At 40.2% G+C, this 25,464-nt stretch overlaps 1 protein-coding gene across 1 annotated transcript; it reads left to right on the top strand.

The window, feature by feature from the left end:
• Window positions 1–1,006: 1,006 nt before the first annotated feature.
• Window positions 1,007–21,428, top strand: opn8b (opsin 8, group member b). The gene is made up of 4 exons (XM_042503019.2): window positions 1,007–1,329; window positions 10,485–10,778; window positions 16,052–16,377; window positions 17,716–21,428. The coding sequence occupies exons 1-4, from the start codon at window positions 1,260–1,262 to the stop codon at window positions 18,049–18,051; spliced, it is 1,026 nt and encodes a 341-aa protein (XP_042358953.1). The 5' UTR covers window positions 1,007–1,259; the 3' UTR covers window positions 18,052–21,428.
• Window positions 21,429–25,464: the final 4,036 nt, after the last annotated feature.

Genomic DNA, 25,464 nt, shown 5'->3' with positions numbered 1-25,464 from the left:
GTCGAGCTTAGTTTAGCCGCGTGTCAAAAAATCCAAAAAGATAGCTGCGTACAGCAGCCTTCCTTCTCTTTATCACGTGTCTGTAGACGTTTTCCTCACAATGTGAGCGAGCATGAATTTATGTATTTTATTTATTTTTTTAAAACACTTTTACTGTCTAAATCCTTTGAAACCTGAGCAAATGAGCTTGCTTTCTTTCAGAAACATCAGAGGGCAGCGAGCAGCTTAATAAGAAATGGCTGTAAAATTAGCAAGAAATTAATAAGGAAAACATACAAGAAAAAATTACTGGAAATATAAAATCAATAAAGTTTTCTGGACATTTTTCTCTCATTATTTTTATTCTACGTCACCTTGTGCTTTTTTTTTGCAGTTTGTGGGATATTTCTTACCAAGTTGCTTATTGTTTTGGGGTTGTTTTTTTTTTAAAGAAATCTAACAATTTTCACAGGTTTCAGAGGTTAAATTGCTTGTGAAAGGCTTCTACATGCAGCACGAAAAAAAACACTGATGATGGTCCAGGTGTCAAAGGGTTAAAAGCCAGTAGATTAGTTAGTTTGCCACCAAGGAGGGATTTTTCTCCCCACTAAACTACCAAAAACATGACCTGTCCTTCAGTGGCTTAATAGACTCAAATAATGCCAAAAATGCCATAAAACCAAACAATCCCTGAAGGTTACGCAAATATAACTACATTTTAAAATCTTAAACTAATAAGTCGATAGAAAGTTCATTCAGACACTTTTTTAAAGCAGCCAGTTTTCTAGATTTTTTTTTTTTTTACAGTAAAATGAACTTGTCAAGTTTTACAGTGTAGCAGCAGCATAAGCCCAAAGTATGTTGAAAGAATTAACTCTTTAATCAAAGGCTGCCTTTCATGTTCTCCTCTCATGTTATGTGTTAAATATGTAGGTGATGAAATGGTGACTCGCTCATTTAGAGCCTCCTCTCTTTCCCTCACTTAAATAACTGCTGCCTGCAGTCCCACAGCAGCCGGAGGAGACGCTGGATGGTAGCCCTTCCCTCAGACGTTATGTCCTCGGAAACACACCTTACACAAGCTACAGGCTTCAGCGCAGCAGAGGACACCAGCTGAGGACACAGCAGTGCGCGGCGCGGACCTCCTGTTGTGTCTCAGCTCCTCACTTGAGGACAGATGGATCTGATGCCGGGACGCATCAACAGCGGCACTTTCTGATCTCCAATCACTTTAAATCTGTTTTTTTTTTTTATTCGTTTCTGTACTGATCACAGTTCTAATGGATATCTACACCTCCACGTTATCGCCGGCGGTGGACATCGGCACAGGTTGCTACCTGCTGGTTGTAGGTAAGTTAGAAGCCGCGCTTGTGAGTGAGTGATATAAGATGCGCTCAGAGGCTTTGTATCACGGCTCGTTATATTAGTTACATGTGAGTGAAATGAACAGTTTTATAGATTAGACTAGAAAACAGAAACAAAAAAAGCGCTAGTTTCCATTTTACGCACATTAAACTACAAGAGGGCTGACATAAACTTTACGCGTAAAAGATGGTAAACTCAGAGAAGTCGCTCGTTTTTATCGCGTTTTCCCCCCTGGCCTTCCTGATCAGTACCTATGTCACACAACTTTTCTTTTTTTTTGCTATCTTTCTCATTTATTCCCTTTTCATAACCACAATTTTCCTCTTTTTTGTGCTATTTTATTCTGGCGCTCCACTTGCATAAACAGTCACTCACTTGTCTCCTGCTGCATTTAAAGGCGAATCCCGCTGCAGGAGCGGACTGAGCCATTTTTCCAGTTCTCTAACAGAGGTCTGCTGCTGTCTGCTGCTGGGCAGCCACCTCACCTTGGTGTGAAGCCACCTACATCCCCCCACCTGCTAATGACAGACCCTGCGCATATTCATCAACTAAATCACATGTATGAAACATACAAACAAAACCAAACAAAAAAAACCCATCTTATTCTGGCGACTGGGTTGGCAGTTTTCTTGCCAATATGTTAACGTGTATATATCTGTGAATATATGGCCTATGAATGTCTTTGTCATCAGACATTTGAATTCTCATATCCTCAGAAATGACAAAAACAAATACGTCTGCCTGTAGAAGTGCAGCTTTAAACCCTATAGAATACATATCCTGTTATACTACATAATTTGGCCTTATGCAGTATGTATATATAGTGCTGTAATTTAGTTAATACGTGTGGTTAAAGATACAATAAGACCCTTCATGTGGACTACAAAGAAGGGAAATTGGTGAACCATTAGTCCAATTATTCACTCACTGCACACTCACAGCTGGGTGCTTTAACACTGTGAATTACTTTACCTGTAAAACTTTATGTGCATATGTAACGTTTATTTTAATTTCATATATCCGACAGTAAAACCATTTCTGAAAATGTAGGACAATACGTCCCCTGGAGCTCACAAATGCTCACATTCTCCTGACAGGTGTGCTCTCATCTACTAAGATCTAGCAGCGGTAGCAATCAGCGAGGATTAGAGACAGATTTGCGGTGACATATACCCTCTTTCTGTATCACACTGTGCGTGTCTTCATTATAAGGCAGTAAATCTACACAATAACCAGAGGCAGACTGATAGATTTGCAGAGTGTAATGAAAGATGGATGATAGTGGCTTTGGAGAAACACATTGAGTGTAAATTTGCCGAAAAAACACAAATAGCTGACCCTGATCGAGTATCCACAGGGAAACACACACACGCACACACACACACACACACACACACACACACACACACACACACACACACACACAAAATCCATCATAAGATCATAAGATATACTTTGAAGTGATTTGTTTGGAGGAGCTGGTGCAGAAACTCTCACATCTGCAGCTCATTTCTTTGTTGTTCACTGTTATGTGGCGGAGTCTGTCTGTGTGCATTTTTGAAATAAATCATCTGCAATTATAAAAGTCAACAGACTTAAAACTACAAACACAAGCATTACTTTATGACATATGTTAACCCTTTGATAAATGAGGAAATTGTTTTTGATTTTTTTCAAAAAACATATGGAGAAGACAAAGAGCAAATTAACAAGACATGGCCCAAAATTAAGTAAAACATTTTTTGAAAAGATACAAGAAAATTACCCGAAAACAAAAGAAAAATTACCTAAAAGTGCTGAATATATATACATATATATATAAAACATTTTATTTCATAGATTTTGACATATTTTTTTCTGTAACATAATTTTAAACAGAAAATTAATCTAATTATAAATATAGGTTTTCAGACATTTTTCCCTATTTTTGAATAATTTTCTGATAATCCTCCCCTCTATTAAACTAATTTAACTAATTTTTGGCAATTTATGTAATTTTCTTGGCACCCCCTAAAAACATTGTCTTTAAATGCAAATTTCCGGCAGAAAGCACAGTGATGTCCTGGTAAAACAACTGTTTTTTTGTTTTTGTGGATAATTTCTCAGCAGGAAACACAGCTCTTGGTACAATCTCAGGAGGGAGTGCAGTGCTGTCTATGTAAAAAAACAACAGCTTTTCTAGGCACGCTCGTGGCAGAAAATGCAGCGATTACACTATAAATAACAAACACTTTTTGTGGCGCTATGCCTGATGGAAAAACAGCGAAGATTCACATTCAGCGGCTAAAGAGCCGTTGGAAACACAGCTGTTGCAGAAAAGTACAATGCCAACATTTCCTTCAGGTAACTGGACTGTAGTAAAATAGTGTAAAATTTGTAAAACTTTTAAATAGTTTACACCTATTTGAACCTTAAGTTCTAAATAAACTTCTCATATCAATGTCAATAAAACAGTTCAGCTTCATGGATCAAGGAGAACAAGCAAGAGTTGTCTTTTTGCTTTTTGATACTATTTTTTCAACTATATTACAACTATAACTATATATAACTATATTATGCCATACTATATTATATTGCTAAATAATACATAATAAAATATACATTTAGGACGGCAAACAAATGACGGATGCTCCCCTGCTCTCCCAAAAAAGTCACACTACCACCCCTTCAGCTAAAAGAAAACTAGCAAGACCCTTTTCTTTTTCTGAACTCTAACCCCTAATAATTTGCATACAGTCCCTTAGGTCTGATATTACACACTGTGTCTGCATCCGTGACTTGTGCAGGCAATGATGGGACCCTGTGTGGAAGCGTGAGTCACAGTAAGACAGTACAGCCAGCTACTGCAGACTGAACAGATGAATGAATAAAGAAATAAATGAATGAGTTTGATGGAAAGCCAGCCTGCTCGTGTTATTAACGCGTCCACACGGACTGATTCTGAATGACGTCGAGGTCCCACGGGGATCAGACACAAAAGCAGATGTGACACTGTGGAGAATAATTGCCCGTCAGAGTCTTTCCATCATGTGATCATTGCTTGAACATATAAATAATCTCTCCACATTCACTGCTGCTCAGTAAGTTAACACTAACACACAAACATGGACCATTCACAATGTCGCATATCTGGATCACACAAGTCATTAATCTTTCGGGCTCAAAATTCATACAATTTTTTAGATCTTGTAGAATTTCAAATGGCACAAATAATGTTTGTTTTTTTTTTTTAATAATTAAATTTACTACTTTAAATTCAATTTAATAATTCATTTTATTTTGATTTAATTAATTTTAATTATTTTTTTTTATATCAATCTGTAGAGTGAAGTTATGGAACAGTTTTAATGTGAAGCCCAAACAATGTCCAAACATAAACTAGTTTAAAATAACATAGAAAAACACGATTTTCACAATGATAATATGAATTTGTTGAAACTTGATTTTGGATATTTGGGTACATGCATATGTGTTTAATTAGGACATTCGAATATCTAAACCAAGTCATCAAGCGCTAGACAATTTCTTTTGCTTTAGGTTTTTCATCGTCTTTAAATATTACTTTTTTTCTCTCTTCTGTTCACTAATTTGTACAATAATTTCTCTACCTTCTTATTTACATGTTCGAAAAAAAATCCCAAGTCAAATCAAATCAAAACATTGATATATTTCTATGGATTCATTTTAATTTATGAGAAAAGATTGCTTTCAGCAGAGGAGTCAGGTTAAGAAAATCCTGTAAATCCCTCATCCTTCACTCGCCACCCTTCCCCCTCTGCTCCCTGCACTCAACCCATCTCCCAAGTCATCCCTCCTCACTCAATATTTTACCATTTGACCATTATTGAACCATGTAAGCTTTAGGATACAGAAAGCATCCTCATTTGACCTTCTCGTCTATCCATCTTCAGATTTTACAACACAAAATTAACATTTTATCACAGCTTCACAAAGCATTCGCTCCGTCTTTAAACCCAAACACTGTACATTACTCACACTACGACGATCTGTGGTTTGGTGAAAAGGGACCAATCAAGCTCATTTTTAGGTTAGTGCTTGTATTTGGGGTTTCTACAAGAACATGTTTACATGCTTTAAAGTTTAGAAAACGCTGTTTTTCTCACACTCTCTGCCTGAATATCTGTATTCTTCCTCTGTCTCAAACACGCAGCTTTAGCACCTATCTCCCGTCCTGATGAAGCCCAGGCTGCTCTGATTGGTCAGCGTTTCCGTAATAGAGTACCTCAGGGATGACATTTTTCTTTTGGCCAACCTGAAAGATAACGTTATATTTTCCAGCTGATTTCACTGCAGAAAATCAGCTCTGTGGTAAAAACACGTTTATGATACGCACACTTTTCGTTCAGTAAGATAACCTACACAAATGAACACCAGTTTCAGGATTTTTGAAGCCTAAATGCAACTGCCAGAGGTAAAATGCTAACGTTAGGCTATAAATGATCTACACTATGGTCGCGTCGCCATCGCTGCAAGGCTGCAAAGCCCTGTTCGACGCTGTTTGGCGTGATGACGTTCTGTTGTCTCTTTTTGCCAAAGACACATAAAAGCTTTAAAGTTTGCAGCAGGGGTATTTACTCACGTATTTATGTTGTAGAACAAAACGTAAAAGTTAACCTTGTGTTAACCACAGAACTTATTTCAGGCTTCTTAGAAAAAGAAAAGAAAATTTTAAAAAACCATTGACTTTGAGAAGAGGGAACCAGAGGTGCGAAATGCTAATTTGTTTCCAGGTTTTGGGACTCATTATTGGGCTTCTCTATTGCACTCTTGACTTTCTTACCAGATCTGGCGACTTTTAAGCCCCTTTAAGCATTCCCTCCAGGATGCTGCAATCGGAGCAATTAATGCAAATTGAGCCACTCCCCAAGATTTCTGCGAGACCTCGTAATTTTGTCCAATCACAGCAACTTTACCAAAAATTTGACCATTTAAAAAGGGTGAAATCTCAATTCCAGGGTTCAACACCAATTTCTGCCAATGGATTTTCAAAACTTCTCCATTACATTTCTATTTTAATATTTTACCTCATCCATGACTTTATATAAGTAGCTAAAAATATCCTGTATAGATGAAGCCACACATTGTTTAACACACACTTCTCAGGTATTTGCCTAAAAATAAAATGTTAGTTCCTGCCAACTTAACTCGTTCGTTAGATATTCCTGCCGCCCACTCGCTGCATATGCTAACAGACCACCAAAAAGTGTGTTTCTTTCGCTCCAAAAGGGGGTGTGGCCTGGGCAGTGACGCCATGCTGGTCTGGTCTATGTGTTTCACATGATGCTAGTGACATTTCAATGGCCCCACTGCGCCGCACTAGATTTTAAATCAGTAATACATGGAACGTATTTTGCTTAAAGTTAGCCATGTTTGGGGGATTTTTATGAACATATTTTAAACAACAGCTACAACAATGTACAATCAAAACTTCCAATTCCAAACCATTACCAGGCCTGGAAAACAGTTTTTCTAATTTCAAAACTTTTCCAGGAATTTCATGACCATGGGAACCCTGCATGTCACGGTGAAGCTGTACACAGCATATTGATTCACTCAGCGCCTCATCCCGAGACTACTGCTGTCCCTGTGACAGTCACGCACACAGTGACAGGGATAACTGTTAGCATCACATGGCTAACGTTACCCGATGATTATTAATCAGTTTTACGGCATAATTGAGCCATTTCAGTGGGAAATGTTGGGACCGTTTAACAGCGCAGTGTCTATTGCAACTATTTTTTCACAATTTAATTTGCTCCCGTAATTTCATTGCTATAAAAAGTCTTAATATACTCACACAATAATTCCACTTTTTCTAACATCATGTAAATATACTGAGTGTGCGTCTGCCTTCCTGTCTGTCCAGGAGGAGCACACAATTTCAAACTAGATTGTTTGTAAATTAAAACTAGTAAGAAATTAGATTTCCTGGTATTAATTAGGTTTGGTGTTTAGGAAACAAATAGCAGCATTAATTTTTTGAGTCACTAATTGTGAATTAATTAAATTTCACCTAATGACTGCATACAACATGGGCTTTTTTTTTAATTCTGCACCGCTGTAGGCTCCTCAGTGAGCTGTCTAAGACCCAAGTGTCTCCATCACTTGAAGTGTCTCCATTGATTGTTTTTTATTCTGTCCAGTGAGTGGTTAGAGCTATGGGCTTGGCCGCACTGGCATGAAATTGATTATCAGTGACCTGGAAGTTGATGGGATCACTGGGTTTTTGTCCTTCTGTAGACTCACAGCTGACAGGTCAAAGGTAGTTTACGGAAGGCAGGTAGGAGGTTAAAAACTAAATGAGTTAAACTGAATTCAAACTTTAGTTGTACCTGCTAATTATTATATCACATATAATTATGCAGCTTTCAAGTAAGCGGTGTAAATGTGGCGCTAATGACGTTAAAAGTCTGTTTAATTGTCAGTTGGCCTACAAGCTCTCCGGGGTGAATCTAGAATTACCGTCCTCTTTCACACTTTCACCTGAAAGATAAATGACCCTGTCAGCAAGAGTCGGGAACAAAACGGCACTGTAGAGTTCAAGGTGCTCGGAAATTATTAATCACCTCACAAAACCAACTGTTTCACCTTGGATCAAGGCAACAGAGAGTGAGCGCGACAGGCCGGCTCTTATTAGGGGTGAAACGCCTCCAGCTACGGCAGGTGAAGATTCAGTGTTCTGACACTTGTGTTTCATGTACTCCACCATTTGATATCCATGAATATATTGTTAGAGCTCAGGTTAGGCGAGAGGGATTTTTAAATGGGAACTACACCCATGTTATTCTTACAGTCCAAAAATACAGGTAAAATTGAAGAACTATCTCCCAAATCCAAAAAGATGAGTGCTAAAATTCAAATTGGAGCTGCTCCACAGACAATAAATTGGAAAATATGTTATAGATAACAGAGAACAAAGTATGACAGCAAGCAGTTGGCTTGTTTATTTTTAGATCCCACTGAGCCCTTTTCAAACTTTAAAACTTTATGTGGGAAAAAAAGAAAAGTTTGAATATTCATAGTGAACAGCCAAATCTGATTTGACTGGTATAATTCCAGTTGGGTGCAGCCCTGTGAATCTGTGCAGGAAAACTGAACTCTGAAAACTGACTTATGAGTTTATGAGGTGTCAGAAAAGTATTGGCAGTTATGAACTCATGCAGTACATCAAACCCCAGTTGGCTTATTGCTCTGGGTGAGATAAGTGGAAAATATATACAGTGTTGGAAGTCAAGTCCAATATGAAAAATGTCGTGCGGCCTTGACTGTGCCGGTGTGACCAGCAGAGAAAGATAATGCGGCAGCAGATGTTCAGTGACATCAGGTGGAGGTGTGAGTCCCCAGGGATGTGCTCCATTACTGATAGCCGTGTGGGCTGAGATGATGAAAGTACCTATAAAATTTTAAAGACGTAAGAGGGGCACTCAGTTCCCTCTGTGCTGTCTTCATCTTCTGAGTCACACACCAGGGCCGGCGCTCTCTTTTCTAAACACAACCATAACCTTCCAGTGTGGGGTAGTTTGGACAGACGTACTCCCTCATAGCAGTAGAGATGGGGATCCTATAAATGTTTCAAAATAAAATTCACTGTATCAGCAACTGATGGAATTCTGTCCACAGAGACACAGTCAGGTAACTTTTGTTTTGAAAGGGAAGCAAGGAAGTTGAGGTAAAACAAACATATTTGTAATTCCTAATCTCTGTGACAGAGAGAGACTTTAAACTGCAGTATAAAGTGGTATAGAGTCAACAAACGAGAGCGTCACGTGTAAAAAAACGGCGAGCAACCATTTCTGTAGATGTGCTGCAGCTGAGACGCAGCTCAGACGCACCTGACAGGCGCTGCTCAGGGGGGCAGTGTGCACGCTCTTATTTGATAACATGAGCAGCGAAAAAAAAACAACACAATCAGCGCTGCTCACGCTCTCATGACGTGCGCTGTGTGAAACAGTGCGACGCATCGACGCACATTACGTGAATCGACATATTTATGTAATCGATTATGTCGATTACGTCGATAATGTTGACACAACGCCCCAGCCCTAAATGTAACATCAAGAAAAATCGAATTTAGTGTTTAGTGTGAAATTCGCTCTCCCCAACAATATAAATGTATAGTAGAGATGGAATTACCTGTTTTTAACATCCTGTCATGAGCTCTAATCACCTTAATACAAATACCTTAATTCAAAGTAATTATTTACATTAAAATACAATAATTTATTCCCTACTCACTAAAAACAGGACTGAAAGTGACAGTAAGACCAGTTCTGTTAAAAACGATTGTTGCCCCATCTTTCTACCAAATAACAGAAAAGTATCAGCAGTTGTATCGATGAGGACTTGGATCGTTGAGGAGTCTCGATAATGGTATCAGTGTCAATAAAAATGATCCCCATCCCGACATAACAGTAGCGTCAGCCTTTTACCAGACTCCTGATCGACTGCACCACTGAAAGGTTTTTATTACTGTCTGTTTCGTAGTTCGTGGGCTGAGCCATGGGCCTCTGTTTTGCAGGCTGATAGTAGTTGCAGTTGAGGGTCTTTCGCCAAACCTCAAACATCTGTTCTGGGGCTTCTGCGCGATAAAAAAACGGAGAGGTCGCTCTCTCTCTCTTGACTCTCAGTCAACCTCCATCCTGTGTTTGTTTGACACTTTCACTCCCCCTCACATACATCACACACACGACTGATCTCTCCCTGTTTTACTTCATCACTTTGTTTGGCCAGTCTGTCAGGATCACATGCTTGGACGCATCACGTCGAGGAGCGTCCAAAACAAACAGAGGCCTGAGGGGGAAGGGGGCGTGGGGGATAACTTATGTCCTAAACATGCTGTGTCACTCGCCCCTGGCATGTCAGCAGCCTGTCTCTCAGGGGGAATGATGTTAAAAATGTCCTGGGAAAAACAGAGGAAACCCCCTCTAACTCACTCGATTTAAGCGAGTAGAAGTGTAACGGATCCTGGCTCTGTGTTATTTTGAGTTTGGGAATTTGTCAAAAAAAATAAAAGCAGAGGTACGCCTAAATTGGGAATTTTGAGAATTGACCTGAGCATCATTATTTACTAAATTTACTTATTTTGTAATGTCTCTGTTTCCTCTTCCTGTCCGTTGCAGCTGTTCTCTCCATCGTGGGAAACATGCTCGTACTTATCATGGCAGTCAAAAGGTCGTCAAGTATGAAACCCCCGGAGCTGCTGAGCGTGAACCTGGCGGTGACAGATTTGGGAGCAGCTGTCACCATGTACCCCCTGGCCGTGGCCTCTGCCTGGAGCCACCGCTGGATCGGGGGGGATGTTACGTGTGTCTTTTACGGCCTGGTCGGGTTCCTCTTCGGCGTCGCCAGCATCATGAACCTGACCATCCTGGCCATAGTGCGCTTCATTGTGTCCCTCAATCTGCAGTCACCCCGTGAGTAATTCAGGGCTCGAAAACTGATTAAATACGACCTGTTTTTTTTAAAGTTTTATCATTTATGGATCATATTCATGATGCCAGTTTAATGCAGCGACTTCTTCCCTCTGTGAACCTTATGTTCTGTGCTCCAAGACCAACAGACAATGCGACAATTAGAAAATTAGTCAAGGGGTGATTTTTTTTGTGAGGATGATTGAAGCAGGAGTTGTGAAACCTTTTGGTGCTTAAAGTTTAATCTGCTGCGCCAAACCTGATGCCTGCCGGTATCATGTAAAAACCATCAAGTAAAAACAGCAAATTTTTCAAAAGTTTAAACAGCTGCACTTCAACAAGGAAAAATAACAAATATACCTAACATGCAAGACCACAATTGGCTGCTTCTACTTATCGATTAAAACGATAATATTTCTTTTAATTTCTTATTTATTAATCAGACTAATTCTTTGTTATTTACCGCTGTGTTACTGTTTGAGCAGCATTTCAAGGGCCTGTGGTGGTAATGATGCGCAGGTCAGGGATTTTTAAAACCCGCCACAACCTGCCCCGCCAAACGTAAACAATCAGTGACCCAAAACCGACCCATAAACGAAACCAGAGCTGCAAGTTTCTAGTAATGACCACTGTTAAAAGCTTGCTGTTGGCGCTGCTGCATGTCATTTCCAGTAATTATCAAAATATATAACGAGTTTTCTGCTCATAAAGTACGAGGGTATAAAGACAACTGACAAGTTGATCTTACTTTAAATATTCTTGGAAACTGATTTCCATGAAAAAGTAAGGTAAATAAAACTAATAATCTCAAGTTAGGTTTACTTTATATCAGGTAAAAATGTATTTCCCTCTGAGAATATGGAGGCCTGACACCGTGTTGTAACAAGCAAGCGTCTGTCCATCCGCACTGAATCCGTTACATATGAACTCCAGTAACGTCACGTAAACAAACCACTCCACCAAACAGCTTTGCACTCATGGAAACAAAGTGTTAGCCGTATGTGTCACATTTGGAGAAGGTGTTGCAACATAAAACTGACAACAAAAATTACCTCGTTCTTTTTAAGTGTTAGCAACTTCAGTCTGATAAACTTGATCATGTCAAAGCGGATTTTGTTCTTTCTTGTTAACATGTTTGAGAAATATACAAATATAAGTTTGCAACCAGCAGAACACAGATATAAACTTAGTAAGACTGACTTATTTAAATTCAAATTTATTTTTAAGATAAAAGTTCACAAAATTAAGCAAATGTAACTAAATTGTAAGTAAACGTCACAATTAGTTATGAAATGAACATAAATTAGTTACAGTTGCTTGCCTTTTTTAAGATAGTCAGTTTACATGAGCGCACAGCTGACTGGAAGAGTGGTTTGTTTACCTGACGTTACAGAAGTGCACATGTACTGGGTTCAGTGTGGACAGAGAGGCGCTCGCTTGCTCTTAGGACACGTTGTTAGGCCTACATGTTCTCAGAGGGAAATATTTTTACCGGACCATATGACAGGAGAAATGAAAACATGTCAGACTGATTGTAGGATCAGATTGATAACAGGAAGCCTGAGCGCAGCAGCAGTGACCATAAAGCTGCTTGTTAGAGAAAAGGTGGACTCAGACTGCTGCTCTGTCACCTAATGACACGCCATCTGCGATTCTGGGCGACTTAGTTTAGCCTCGTCCAAAGATGTTTTTGTCTTGTATAATTCTGTTAAAAGAAGTATTTCACTGCTGTAAACATAATAGTAGCTGTATTAGCTGCAGAGAGATGAAAACACTTTTGAAATTGGTGCTGCGTGACAAGAGAAAACTGAGAAAAAAGGGCTTAGTCATTTACTTTCGCTCAAGAAGTAGAAAACCTACAACGACCCTAATACACTGCGGTGCACCTGACCAACAAACTCTGGCGGTAATTTAATGCCGCCAGAGTGACATGTCCGAAAGCCAGCTTACACTCCAACACACCATGGTCAAATGAAACTGTCAGTGAACTATGAGGGCAAAAAACAAACCACAAAAAAAGAGCAAAATAATCGTTCTTTAATCGTTATCAAAGAAAATGGTAAAATGTTCAATTTATCACAATATTGATTTTAGGTATGAGGTTCGGATCTTTGCTGGGGTATAGGTCCTCCAGTATATTTGTCATGTTCAATGTGTGACAGAAAATAAATATTTAAACCAAAATTAATCTTATGATATCCTCATATCTCACTTCGGAGTAAAAGGGAACCTTTAAGCTTTACAGAAATAGTGATTTGATGTATGTGCTGATGCTGCGACCCTGCCTTTGGTTGTGCTCGTGCTGTGGCTGTACTGATTCTGTGCCCCCCGCTCGCCCTGATCATGGTCTGGTCCTGGTTGCGCCGATGCTGTGATCTTGCCTTTGGACAACTCCCTTTCACATATGCATGAGACTGTTATCATCTCTATCAACATCATCATAGAGAGCAATTACTAATTTCACACCTACCATTATTGTAATTTGACATGCATCTGTTTCTATTGTTCTGTGCCCCCCCCCCTCTCCCCCTCTCTCTTTCTCTTTCCTTTTTTGCTATGATTGTATTTCACTTGCTATTTACGGCATCTATTGCTCGTCTGTCCGTCCTGGAAGAGGGATCCCTCACTATCCTCTACCGCTCTTCCTGAGGTTTCTTCCTCTTTTTTTTTCCCCGTTACAGGGGTTCTTTTTGGGGAGTTTTTCCTTGGGTGATGTGAGGGTCTAAGGGCAGAGGGATGTCGTACACTGTAAAGCCCTCTGAGGCAAACCTTGTTTTGTGATAATGGGCTATATAAATAAAACTGACTTGACTTGACTTGACTATATCGTGATATATATTGATATCGACTGATATGAAAAAAAATATTGTGAAGACTTTTTTCCCATATCGCCCAGCCCTACCTTTAAAGTAGTAGCTTGACATTTTAGTAAATGCACTTACTCACTTTACTGCTGAGAGCTGATTGATGAACACACAGCTATGGCAGGCAGCAGGTTAACTTAGTTTCTAACATAAATTTTGGCTGGTTATGGTTTTGCATTACCTGCTACATGAGTTTGGTTGTAATTTTTCCATCTAACAAGCAACATCACATTGTTAGGATGCCTCAGGTGGTCACAATTTGTTGTAAACTTACAATTCAGATATTTTTCCAGCCAGGCTCTCTCATTAACTTCATCCCCTGATACTGGATCATGTATCACAACACACTTTACTGACAGCTAACCTTTTTCACACTGACACACATGATGGCAGCTCTGTGGCTGACATAAACAGACTGTTTTGACAGTGCATGCTGGAGACATGGTAGCTAACCGTGTGGAAAGATTAGGCACTTGACTCCACGCCTACAAAGACCTGGTGCCAGGTGGGTTTAGTCAAGTTGAACAGTCTCATCATAAAGGGGAAAAAGGCCCACACATTTGCAAATGTCTTGAGATGCAAAGAAATTAGATCTAGCCAAAAGGTCTGAAAAAAGTCAATTTTTCAGATAAAAACCTGTCATCAGCACAATTTCCAGACCGCGACTCTTTCCAAAACAGCTTTGAACTGTCAGGTGGAAGGTAGGAGGAGGTGTCTGAACAAATATACAACACAAAAGTACGCAGTAAACCTACGCATACGCATGCAATCTGTTTATGCAGACATGTGCATATGAATGTGGGTGTACTGTTAGTGAGTAATACTACAAATGTACACAAACATACAAAAAACGCCAGATGGGCTGGCTTACACAAACATCCCAAATTTGGCTGACATTATGAGACACGTCTGATGTACACTGCTGTAGGTATGATTAGTATACAAGAACTAAAACACAGAGAGCATAAGACCAAGTCCACATCAGCTTCAGTCTCAAGGGAGGAGACAGAGATCCCAAATTACAAAACCCAGGAAGACCATGTGGATATTTTGTCCTCATATAATAAATATTGGCTTCAAGATACTAATATTAAAATAAAAACAATTGAAAATAAAAAATAAAGTGAGGCATTTATTGGAAAAGCATCTCGTGTCCTCCTTTTGTGCCATCTGACAGATCACTAAAGCATGTAGAGGATTTTGTTAGAGACTGCTGAAGATCAGAATTTAAATGGACTTTTTTATATTAAATTTAGAGGATCTTACTGAGAAGTTGTTTCATATTTGTCTTTTTAACAGTAATCTGCTCCTTATAACCTTACACAATCTAATCACCAGAATAATTGTCAGCAGTGTATGTTTCTGCAAATCACAGATATGTAATGCGTGTGTTATTATGAAGCGTATTTGTTGAAACTTTGCATTTCAAAAACGCTCTGGTCAACATGTGCTTATGTTTAGGCACAAAAAGCATTTAGTTATGGTTAGGTAAATATCATGTTTTGACTTAAAATACCTGACTTTGTCTCACAATCACAGCTGGCAATGTCCAGATATCTGCTAAAAACAAAAGGTTTTGAAGAAAAAAAACAACAAAACAATTAGGTGGCTCTATCTCAGCTGGAAATGTAGCCGACGTCTCACTAAAAAACAACCGTTTATGGTGGCACAATCATTGGACGTGACAAAGATGTCTCGACGTAAAACGCCCAGTTTTGGTTGCACAATAGCTGCTGGAAATGTTGCCAAAAAAAAGCCAGTTTTGGTGACACAGTTGCCACTAAAAAGCTGCCAATGTCTGTCTAGAAATCAACCACTTTTGGTGGCACAATAGCTGGTGGAAATGACACCAGTGTCCCCCTAAAAAACAACCCGTTTTTGTGGCAAAATTGCTGCATAAATTCCTCTGATGTCTGGTTGAAAATTCACTCCTGGACATGACAAAGACGTTTCGACATAAAACAACCAGTTTTGGTGGTCTTCTTTGAAATGACCCTGATGTCTCTTAAAAAAAAGGTTTTGGTGGCACAATTGCTGCTGGAACTGCAGCAGATATCTCGCCCAAAAAACAAAAGACACGACGTTGATGTCTCATCATAAAACAAACAGTTTTGGAGGAACTATGGCAGCTCAAATTCCGCTAATGTCTCAATGTTTATAGATTAGTTTTTGGCGTTGCCTTTTTTGTATAGGACAGCTTAAGTATAAAAGGGAGAGAGAGAGAGGGTGACATGCAGCAAAGGGCTGCATGTGGGAATCAAACCTGCAGCCGCTGCAGAGAGGACACTGTCTCTGTACATGGGCCGCCCGCTCTACCAGGTGAGCTAATGGGCGGACCTGCCTATAATGCACAGTGTGCTTAAACAACCGAAGAAACAAGAAAACAACCAACCTTTCTTTTTCTCTGTCCAGATGAGAAGATCGGCTGGAGGAAGGTGAAGATGCTGTGCATGTGGACCTGGCTGTACGCGCTCATCTGGGCTCTGTGCCCCATCCTGGGCTGGGGACGGTACGGCCCGGAGCCCTTTGGACTGTCCTGCTCTCTCGCCTGGGGACAAATGAAACATGAGGGATTTTCATTTGTTATCTCCATGTTCTCTTTCAACCTCCTCATGCCTACTGTCATCATCATTTTCTGTTACTTTGGCATCGCCATCAAGCTCTATTTCACCTACAAGACGTCTATGAACAGCAACCGAGTCCCCAATATCATCAAGCTCCATCGGAGGCTGTTAGTGGTGAGTCGCTCTTTGTAAGGAGACAGCTCTGTCATTACACATCATCTGTCCTTCAGGGTATTCAATACTGAACTGAATGCTTCTTGATAACATGGATAATAGTCTGTTAGCATAATTAACTGGGCATTGTGAAAAGCATTTTGCTCAATATTGCAAATGCAAACTTCCCGCTTATGTAACAAAGTAGTGCACCAGTAATCCTTCGGTATTGTTGTTACTGAACAAGCAGCCTTGTTTGGAAATCACTTGAGCAGAGGAAAGCCGCGCTTAGCTTTAGACCAGGAAAAGCCAGCAGCGTGATGTTCAGTTTCATTAAATACAAAAACCTCGGGCCAGCTGCGTAAACATTCAGTCGCTCTACAGAAGCATCCGGACAAAAATAATAATAGACAGTAATAGATAACAGTAATAGTTAATAGAGGATAATAAAATCTTAACTTACTTAAGGATGCTTCGAGGATTTCAGGATATTTCTGGGATCTTAGGACGTTTTTAGGATTGGGTAAGATTTTAGGACATTTCTCTGATTTTAGGACGCTTCAAGGATTTTAAGACGTTTCCAGAATTTTAGGACATTCCTAGGATTTACAGACATTTCCAAGATTTTTGGACATTTATAGGATTTTAAGACATTTCTAGGATTTTAGGACATTTATAGGATATTACACATTTCTAGGATTGTAAGAGATTTTTAGGTTTTTAGGACATTTCTCTGATTTTATTACGTTTCTATGATTTTAGGATGCCTGAATGATCTTAGGACGTTTTTAGGATTTTAGGACATTTCTAGGATTGTGTGTGATTTCTAGGGGTTTAGGACATTCCTAGGATTTACGGACATTTCCAAGATTTTTGGACATTTATAGGATTTTAAGACGTTTCTAGGATTTCAACACATTTTTAGGATTGTAAGAGGTTTTTAGGATTTTAGGACATTTCTCTGATTTTATTACGTTTCTATGATTTTAGGAGGCTTGAAGGATTTTAGGACATTTTCGGGATTTTAGTACATTCCTAGGATTGTGAGATGTTTTTAGGATTTTAGGACTTTTGTAGGATTTTAAGACATTTCAAGGATTTTAGGACATTTCAAGGATTTTAGGATATTCCCAGGGTTTTAGGACGTTTATAGGATTCTAGGACATTTCTAGGATTTTAGGACATTTCAAGGATTTTAGGACATTTCCAGGGTTTTAGGACGTTTATAGGATTCTAGGACATTTCTAGGATTTATTGATGTTTCTATGATTTCATACATCTGTAGTGTATATTGCCAGGTACATATTGGCATTGTTTTTTCCGAGATCTTACTGACCTCGTCCTCCAATTCTATTGCAGATCGCCGTGCTCATCAGTGTAGGCTTCATAGCCTGCTGGGCGCCTTACGGCATGGTAAGCCTATGGTCTATTTTCCGTGACAGTAGCACCATCCCACCTGAAGTCACCCTCCTCCCGTGCATGTTTGCAAAGAGCTCCACCGTATACAATCCTTTGATCTACTACATCTTCAGCCAGAGCTTCAAAAGGGAGGTAAAGCAGATGCACTGTTTCTGCACCGGCCCTAACCTATGCCACATCTCCAACAGCGTCCACGACAACAGCATTTTTATGGTCAGCGCTGAAGTCAAGTCCAAAGTGGAAGCACGGTCTACTGTGCAAGAGATCGCGGACTGAAAGACTGATTCTGGGTTGAAAGACTTTTTTCAGACATGCTTGAGAAGAAAACTTGAGAAGATAACACATGCTTGTGTTATCTGTTGAACAATTAGTGGTCTCATAATGTGTTATCTCACAAACGGATATCAGGATAGTAAACTCTTTCTCCAGTACAAGTGGTGTGTGCAATTCTAAACTAAAAGCAGGGTACTACTGGCCTGTGTTGTGTGTGCACATAATGAATGAGAAGGCATGTTTGCACATTATGTTAAATGCTGTGAAAGTTCAGCAAATTTAGCTTAAGATAAGAGTTAAAGCTGTGCTTACAGGTGGCTAAAACCCCTGAACCATTGTAGCCCAGAAATAGTGATAGCAACAAGCGGCAGCCACACAGAATTAGAGAAAATCATGCATTTTAACACATTACAAACCAAAGGTTGTACAGCAGAGTATGACAAAAAATTATTTTGTGCAAAGAAAAAGAAGAGTTGTTTACTTTAATGCTTCAGGTTCCATCTGTGATACACTTTTTTTGTTAAAAAAAGAACAAAAAATACATTTTTGGTAGTTTTGAGACACCAAATCAGTATTTCCCAGGTGAAAAAAAGTCAGGAATTCCAATTAGCCATTACTGTGCTAAATGTTAATGTTTAATTGTTTATGTTTAATTAAGCTTGAAGGTCATATTTCATAAATCTGCCTCTAAAAATGTTTACAAAGTAACAGATTGTCCATGTTTACCCTGTCTAATGGATTTCAGTTGGCTTCTTAAATCTTTTTTCTTTAGCAGCCGTATACCGCTATGTTCAGGAGAGGGAATGTGACCTGCTATTTTATTTTAAGGATAAGACTGTCATTATAATTTTATCTTTTTTATTACCAACAAATTTCAAATACAATGAAAAAAATGAATTTATTCTACTGACAAGTGTTGTCATGTAAAGCCGTTAGACTTGTTTCCACTGTAATGAAGGAGTACTTCAGCCGCAGCTTTGCTGTTTTTCAAAGAGTGTGACATTTTGGGAAATATGCTAACTGATAAGAATATCAGCACGACTCATTTTTTGTGTACGATACATATGAAGCTACCGCCAGGGGCCTGTTAGATTAGCCAAAAAAAGATCTGTAAAAAATCCTGCAGAGTATTTACACTTTAGTTTCTATACGAGTTTAACAAATACAATAACACAAGAGTGTTAACAAGCAACCTTTGAAGGTGCTGATAGGCTGATTTTTTTTTCTGGCTGGCCATCTGTGAACCAAATATCTCGAAATCGCCTTGAGGGGCGCCGGTGGCTCAGGGGATCGAGCAGGCGCCCCATGTACAGCGGCTGAGTCCTCGCTGTGGATTGCGGCTCCAGCCATCTCTCTCCCCCTTTTACACTTACTGTTCTCTCCAATAAAGGCCAAAAAAAGCCCAAAAATATGTTTAAAAGAAAAAAGACTGCCTTGAGAGAATTTTCTCAAATTTAGCACAAACATCCACTTGGACTCAACAATGAACTTATTACAATTTTGGGGTCAAAGGTCACTGTGACCTCACATCCGTCTTATTCTTGTGAACTGGTGCCTCATGAAGGCCTTAAGGCTACTTCTTTAAATTTGGCACAAACAGCCCATTAAGCAAAAAATGAAATGATTAGATTTTGGTGGTCAAAGACCAAGGTCAGTGTGACTGCGTCTGTCTCGTTCTTGTGAACTCAAAATCTCAAGAATGCCTGGATGTATTTATCTATTTTATTTTTTTTTAAGTATCAAATTGGACTCAAAGATGATCTGATGAGATTTTGGTTTTTATACATCAGTCATTCTGACCTTGCATCCGTCCCATTCTCATGAACGCAACATTTCAAGAATACCTTGAGGGAATTTCTAAGAAATTTGGCACAAACATCCACTTGGACTTGGACTGATTAGATTTTGGTGCTTGAAGGTCAAAGTTCGAGGTCACCAACACCTCACAAAGCATGTTTTTGGTCATAACATAAATCAGTACCCCAATTATTAAAAACATTTCACACAAATGTCTAATGGGATGAAATGATTAAATTACATGTCCAAAAGGTCAAAAACACTTTTCTGGCATTACTCAAGATCGTATTTAAGATCAGACGGGAAACATTTGGTCCGATGCAGAATTGATGACGTTAATCTGACTGTATGGATCTTCTGTGCTGCGGGGTGAGATGTGTGTCAAGCATCCATGTTTTCACAGACATGGATGTAAACTGTAACTGCAATTTGAAGAGTTTGCAGAGGCAAACGACCACGAGGTGGTAGTTCCAGTTTGACCTTTGGATGAATCCAGGCTGGCTGTTTCTCTCTGCTTTCAGTCTTTGTGCTAAGCTAACTGGCTGCTGGTGGTTCATATTTATCATTAATTGATATTAAATTCTATCATCTAACCAGACAGAAGTCTGATTTCCAAAATGCCTTACTTTGTCTTTAAAAGATTTTGAAACTAAATAGAGCTGAGCTACGCACTTAATTTGTGACTTTGGTGAAAAAAAAAAGCGGTTGACAAAACACTCCATTTCGCCAGTTCCCTTGTTCTGGAGCTTTCGACTGGATCACACAGTCCTCGTTAGCAGATCAGTTCGCTCAGTGACTACAGACCTTCAAACTTTTAAGTGGATGAACAAATTCTTAAGGCGCTCAGAAACTCAAACTGTCAATAGGGACCAAACAATGCAGTTGGAGGCGTCGGGACAAATGACGACATGGACCTTGAGTTGTGATATTTTGTCAATAAAAATGTTATTCTAAGGGCCAAAGAAATGTCTCAGACTGTACAGTCGGTGCTTGTTAGTAGGATGATGTATTTTTCCGTGTTTGGCCTTTCACTGGATTTGTTAATAATAAAAAAAACTGAGCTTTGGCCTTTTAAATCCTTTATTTGCAACTTTGTGAACTCTCAAACCATGAAAATAAAAGCTCTTTTAGAAATAAGTGTGTAGCTGATTTTCATGTCATCAGGGTAACAACCGCTCTTTATATTTCACTGGAATTTCCCCTGATGGTTTTTTGCCTTCAGCCGCTGCTGCAGAACAAACAGCACAGCACTGTATAGAAATCAGCCTATAAAAGCATTGCTGTGAGGATAATCAGTTCATTTTACGATACATCGCTTAACAGGGAACTGTTCTCATCCTGTTTTACTCAGGAATTTTTTATTATTTTTTCCCCAATATGTTTAGCAGCAATTTTCTTTTCATGCTTGACTGAGTGGCAAATACTGTCAGATTTTTCTGTCTTGTGTGTAGCTTTTTTGTAATCTTGTAAGTACTGTTGACAGTGCTAAATTATCTATAAAAGATGTGAATGTAGAGCTGTGAACCTTGAGCATATTTGTGTTCATAACCCGTTAAACATGTTTGAGAATAAACACTGACTGAATCAAATAAAGTGGTGGAGAATGAATTCACTATGGGGAGTGTCACGCAATCACACTTCCAACCTCGCTTACGGAAAAATAATCCCGAAAAAAATTAAAAAACAGCGATTCTCATCCTGAATTCGAGTCAGGCACAAGCCCCTTTTACACCACCGTCGATCTGTATAAGAGGAGGAATGGGAGGCAGAGCCGCTCGCCCTTACACCTCCAGCGGAGACAGTCAATATGTTTACATGCAGCGACGCTGAGCTACAGTCGAGGCTCCATTACGCCATTTAATTGGACTTCTGTCTGTGATGTCGCATTTTACAAGCACAGGCTGAGAATCGATTTATTGATGGAAGTTTGTTTCGGGTTAGGGTTTACTACCTAACTAACCCTAACCCTCAACACAGTGGCTGACTGCGTGTCCAGAGGCGTGCTGGAGGTTTCATGTACTCCGTCTCATCATAGACATGAAAAACAATCACATGCTGCCTCCCTAAAATGGCACTCGGTCACGAACACTTTGCAAACCCCCGTTATAATACATCAGGGTTTGCAGGAGGCTGAGATGCGGCCTCAGGTCTGAGTGTGTGTGTGTGTGCCGCTCTGTGTGTTGTGGAAAGAAATCCCCCAATGGGGACAATTAAGTCTAAAAAAAAAAATAGGGTCTCGCTATCTAATTAGTAACAACACACCAGCGGCTGTGAGAGGCTGTGACACACAGCAGAGCGCACAGATTTACAGTGATTTACGCCAGAGGCGGCGGGCTAACACGCTCACAGATATAAAGCTGAACATCACATTAGCAATGTGACTAAAGGCTGGATTTACGTGACATGGTTCATAGACAGAAAGCTCCAATCTTTAAATCAGTGAATTTTAAGATCCTTTCGGTGTTTTTTTAAATCGCTAAACGGCCTTGCAACATGTTATCTGTCAGGCATGGTCGAGATAAATGTGCCCGTTCGGTCCCAACGATCCTCAGACTCGAACCTCTCGACGGTTTCAGAGGTCAGAAATAAAAGACATGCAGAGGCGACCTTCGGTGACGAAGGCCCTAAACTCTGGATCAGTCCGCCTGAAGGTCTCACAGGGCTCTACATCTGCGAAACCTTTCAACGAAATCTCAAGACACATCGTTTTACCATTTCTTTCTCCTGATATGTGTTTTAAACTGACGGTTGTTTTATGTCGTCTCCTCAGTTTCAACTGATTTATTTATTTATTCATTTATTTTTTTTATTTTAATATATTTTTATCATCCATTTTCATCTTTATTTCCATCACAAGTGTTATATATTCTTTTATGTTCATCACTTTATGTTGCATTTTATGCATGAATTGGCTATTTAAATAAAGTTATTATTATTACTATTATTTTTTACGTTTACCATGTTCACCATCTTGTGAATTATCTCTGAATATAAAGTACAGCTGAAGCTGATGGTACTGAAATTAGCCTCATAAAGAAGCAGGTCGTACCACTGCATCACCAAAGTCACGGTAACGTCTCCAAGTCGCCGCCATCTTTGTTTGGGGCAGAAGGTTGTGTGTACTCTGTAATCAGCATGCTGCAAAATCTTGAACGTGCTGCAGTTTTTTATTCTTTCTGCTCAACTTCACAACCTTGAATTACATTTTGATTTAAGAATATCGAGGCCAATAAGCATTTGATTATTTTCAAGCTCTTTCTGGTGATGGAAAGGATAACACGGGAGAGAACTCGCCCTCGTCAGCCTTGAATCCACATTAGGCTGTCTTATGATAACACCACCTTCACGCTAGCTTGAAAAAATGATTAAATTATGAATACAAGTAAAATACTTGATCTGGCCACGTCTGGGTCGATCAGTCGTACAGCAGCTCTCTGGCATGTTGATATCACAAAGAAAATGATCTTAATTTCTTCTTTTTTGAGCATTTCTCTGCTATAAACAGTACCGGAAGTGATCTGAGCCCCCAAAGTCGACTGAGAATTTTTTAAAAATAAAAATATGCATGCACAGTATATTTGTGGACTAGGAGGGAGCTGAGAAACACGTTTCGAGGCTGTCACTTCAGTCAGGGCTGTTGTCGCTGACTTCAATTTCAAAATGAAGAAAACCTGAGGGATGTTGGATTATTAAAAAGCGGGCTTACCTGACGGATAACGCCCGCTTCTCATCTCTGCTCGAGTCTTCATTCGCTGCTCGTAGCATCACAACAGAATTTCCAGTCGAGTTGCAATGTGGGTAACGTAGGCACTAGGTTTTAACAAAAAAAGAATGTATGTTATAAAAAAGACAACACTGATGGCTGAACAATGTCACGGGCGAGCGACGCTACGTCAGTGGAATATGAGGAATGATTATAATATATTCAGTATGTTTCCTTTAACGTGGAATCACCTGAAAAGAAGAATCGTTTTGGTTTTGTTACCTTAAAATTAGCTGTTTAAATAACTACGTATGGAGCAGGTGCTTTTTTTAATGTGACATCTGTGTCACCTGGTCCGTTTGTATACACACCAGTCTCACCAGCATAACCAGCTACACACACCAGTCACACCAGTCTCACCAGCATAACCAGCTACACACACCAGTCTCACCAGTCTCACCAGCATAACCAGCTACACACACCAGTCACACCAGTCTCACCAGCATAACCAGCTACACACACCAGTCTCACCAGTCTCACCAGCATAACCAGCTACACACACCAGTCTCACCAGTCTCACCAGCATAACCAGCTACACACACCAGTCTCACCAGTCTCACCAGCATAACCAGCTACACACACCAGTCTCACCAGCATAACCAGCTACACACACCAGTCTCACCAGTCTCACCAGCATAACCAGCTACACACACCAGTCTCACCAGTCTCACCAGCATAACCAGCTACACACACCAGTCACACCAGTCTCACCAGCATAACCAGCTACACACACCAGTCTCACCAGTCTCACCAGTATAACCAGCTACACACACCAGTCTCACCAGTCTCACCAGCATAACCAGCTACACACACCAGTCTCACCAGCATAACCAGCTACACACACCAGTCTCACCAGTCTCACCAGCATAACCAGCTACACACACCAGTCACACCAGTCTCACCAGCATAACCAGCTACACACACCAGTCTCACCAGTCTCACCAGTATAACCAGCTACACACACCAGTCTCACCAGCATAACCAGCTACACACACCAGTCTCACCAGTCTCACCAGCATAACCAGCTACACACACCAGTCTCACCAGCATAACCAGCTACACACACCAGTCTCACCAGCATAACCAGCTACACACACCAGTCTCACCAGTCTCACCAGCATAACCAGCTACACACACCAGTCACACCAGTCTCACCAGCATAACCAGCTACACACACCAGTCTCACCAGTCTCACCAGCATAACCAGCTACACACACCAGTCACACCAGTCTCACCAGCATAACCAGCTACACACACCAGTCACACCAGTCTCACCAGCATAACCAGCTACACACACCAGTCTCACCAGCATAACCAGCTACACACACCAGTCACACCAGTCTCACCAGCATAACCAGCTACACACACCAGTCACACCAGTCTCACCAGCATAACCAGCTACACACACCAGTCTCACCAGTCTCACCAGTATAACCAGCTACACACACCAGTCTCACCAGTCTCACCAGCATAACCAGCTACACACACCAGTCTCACCAGTCTCACCAGTATAACCAGCTACACACACCAGTCTCACCAGCATAACCAGCTACACACACCAGTCTCACCAGTCTCACCAGCATAACCAGCTACACACACCAGTCTCACCAGCATAACCAACATGACCAGCTACACACACCAGTCACACCAGCATAACCAGCATAACTAGTTAAACTATCCACCAGAATAAACTTGTTTTCAGTTTTACAGGAACTGTAACGGATAAACCAGCTGGAGGGACCATTACAGGCGCGTGTGACCCGCAAAACCATCAAAAATTACGCGAAAACATCCCTCGAGCTGGTCAGGCAGGTAAACTTTGACTCGGTTCCTGACTTGTGCACCGTGTCCAACAC

This window comes from Plectropomus leopardus, chromosome 16 (genome assembly GCF_026936395.1).
Source record: "Plectropomus leopardus strain MGB_pleo_1.0 chromosome 16, ASM2693639v1, whole genome shotgun sequence".
NCBI classification, from domain to species: domain Eukaryota; kingdom Metazoa; phylum Chordata; class Actinopteri; order Perciformes; family Serranidae; genus Plectropomus; species Plectropomus leopardus.
The sequence above is the reverse complement of the archived record's forward strand: the minus strand, read 5'-3'. Positions and strand labels throughout refer to the sequence as shown.

Coding starts and splice junctions, on each gene's coding strand:
- opn8b (XM_042503019.2), top strand. CDS start 1,260: ATGGATATCTACACCTCCACGTTATCGCCGGCGGTGGACATCGGCACA. Junction 1,330..10,484: donor TTGCTACCTGCTGGTTGTAG/GTAAGTTAGAAG, acceptor TGTCCGTTGCAG/CTGTTCTCTCCATCGTGGGA. Junction 16,378..17,715: donor TCCATCGGAGGCTGTTAGTG/GTGAGTCGCTCT, acceptor ATTCTATTGCAG/ATCGCCGTGCTCATCAGTGT.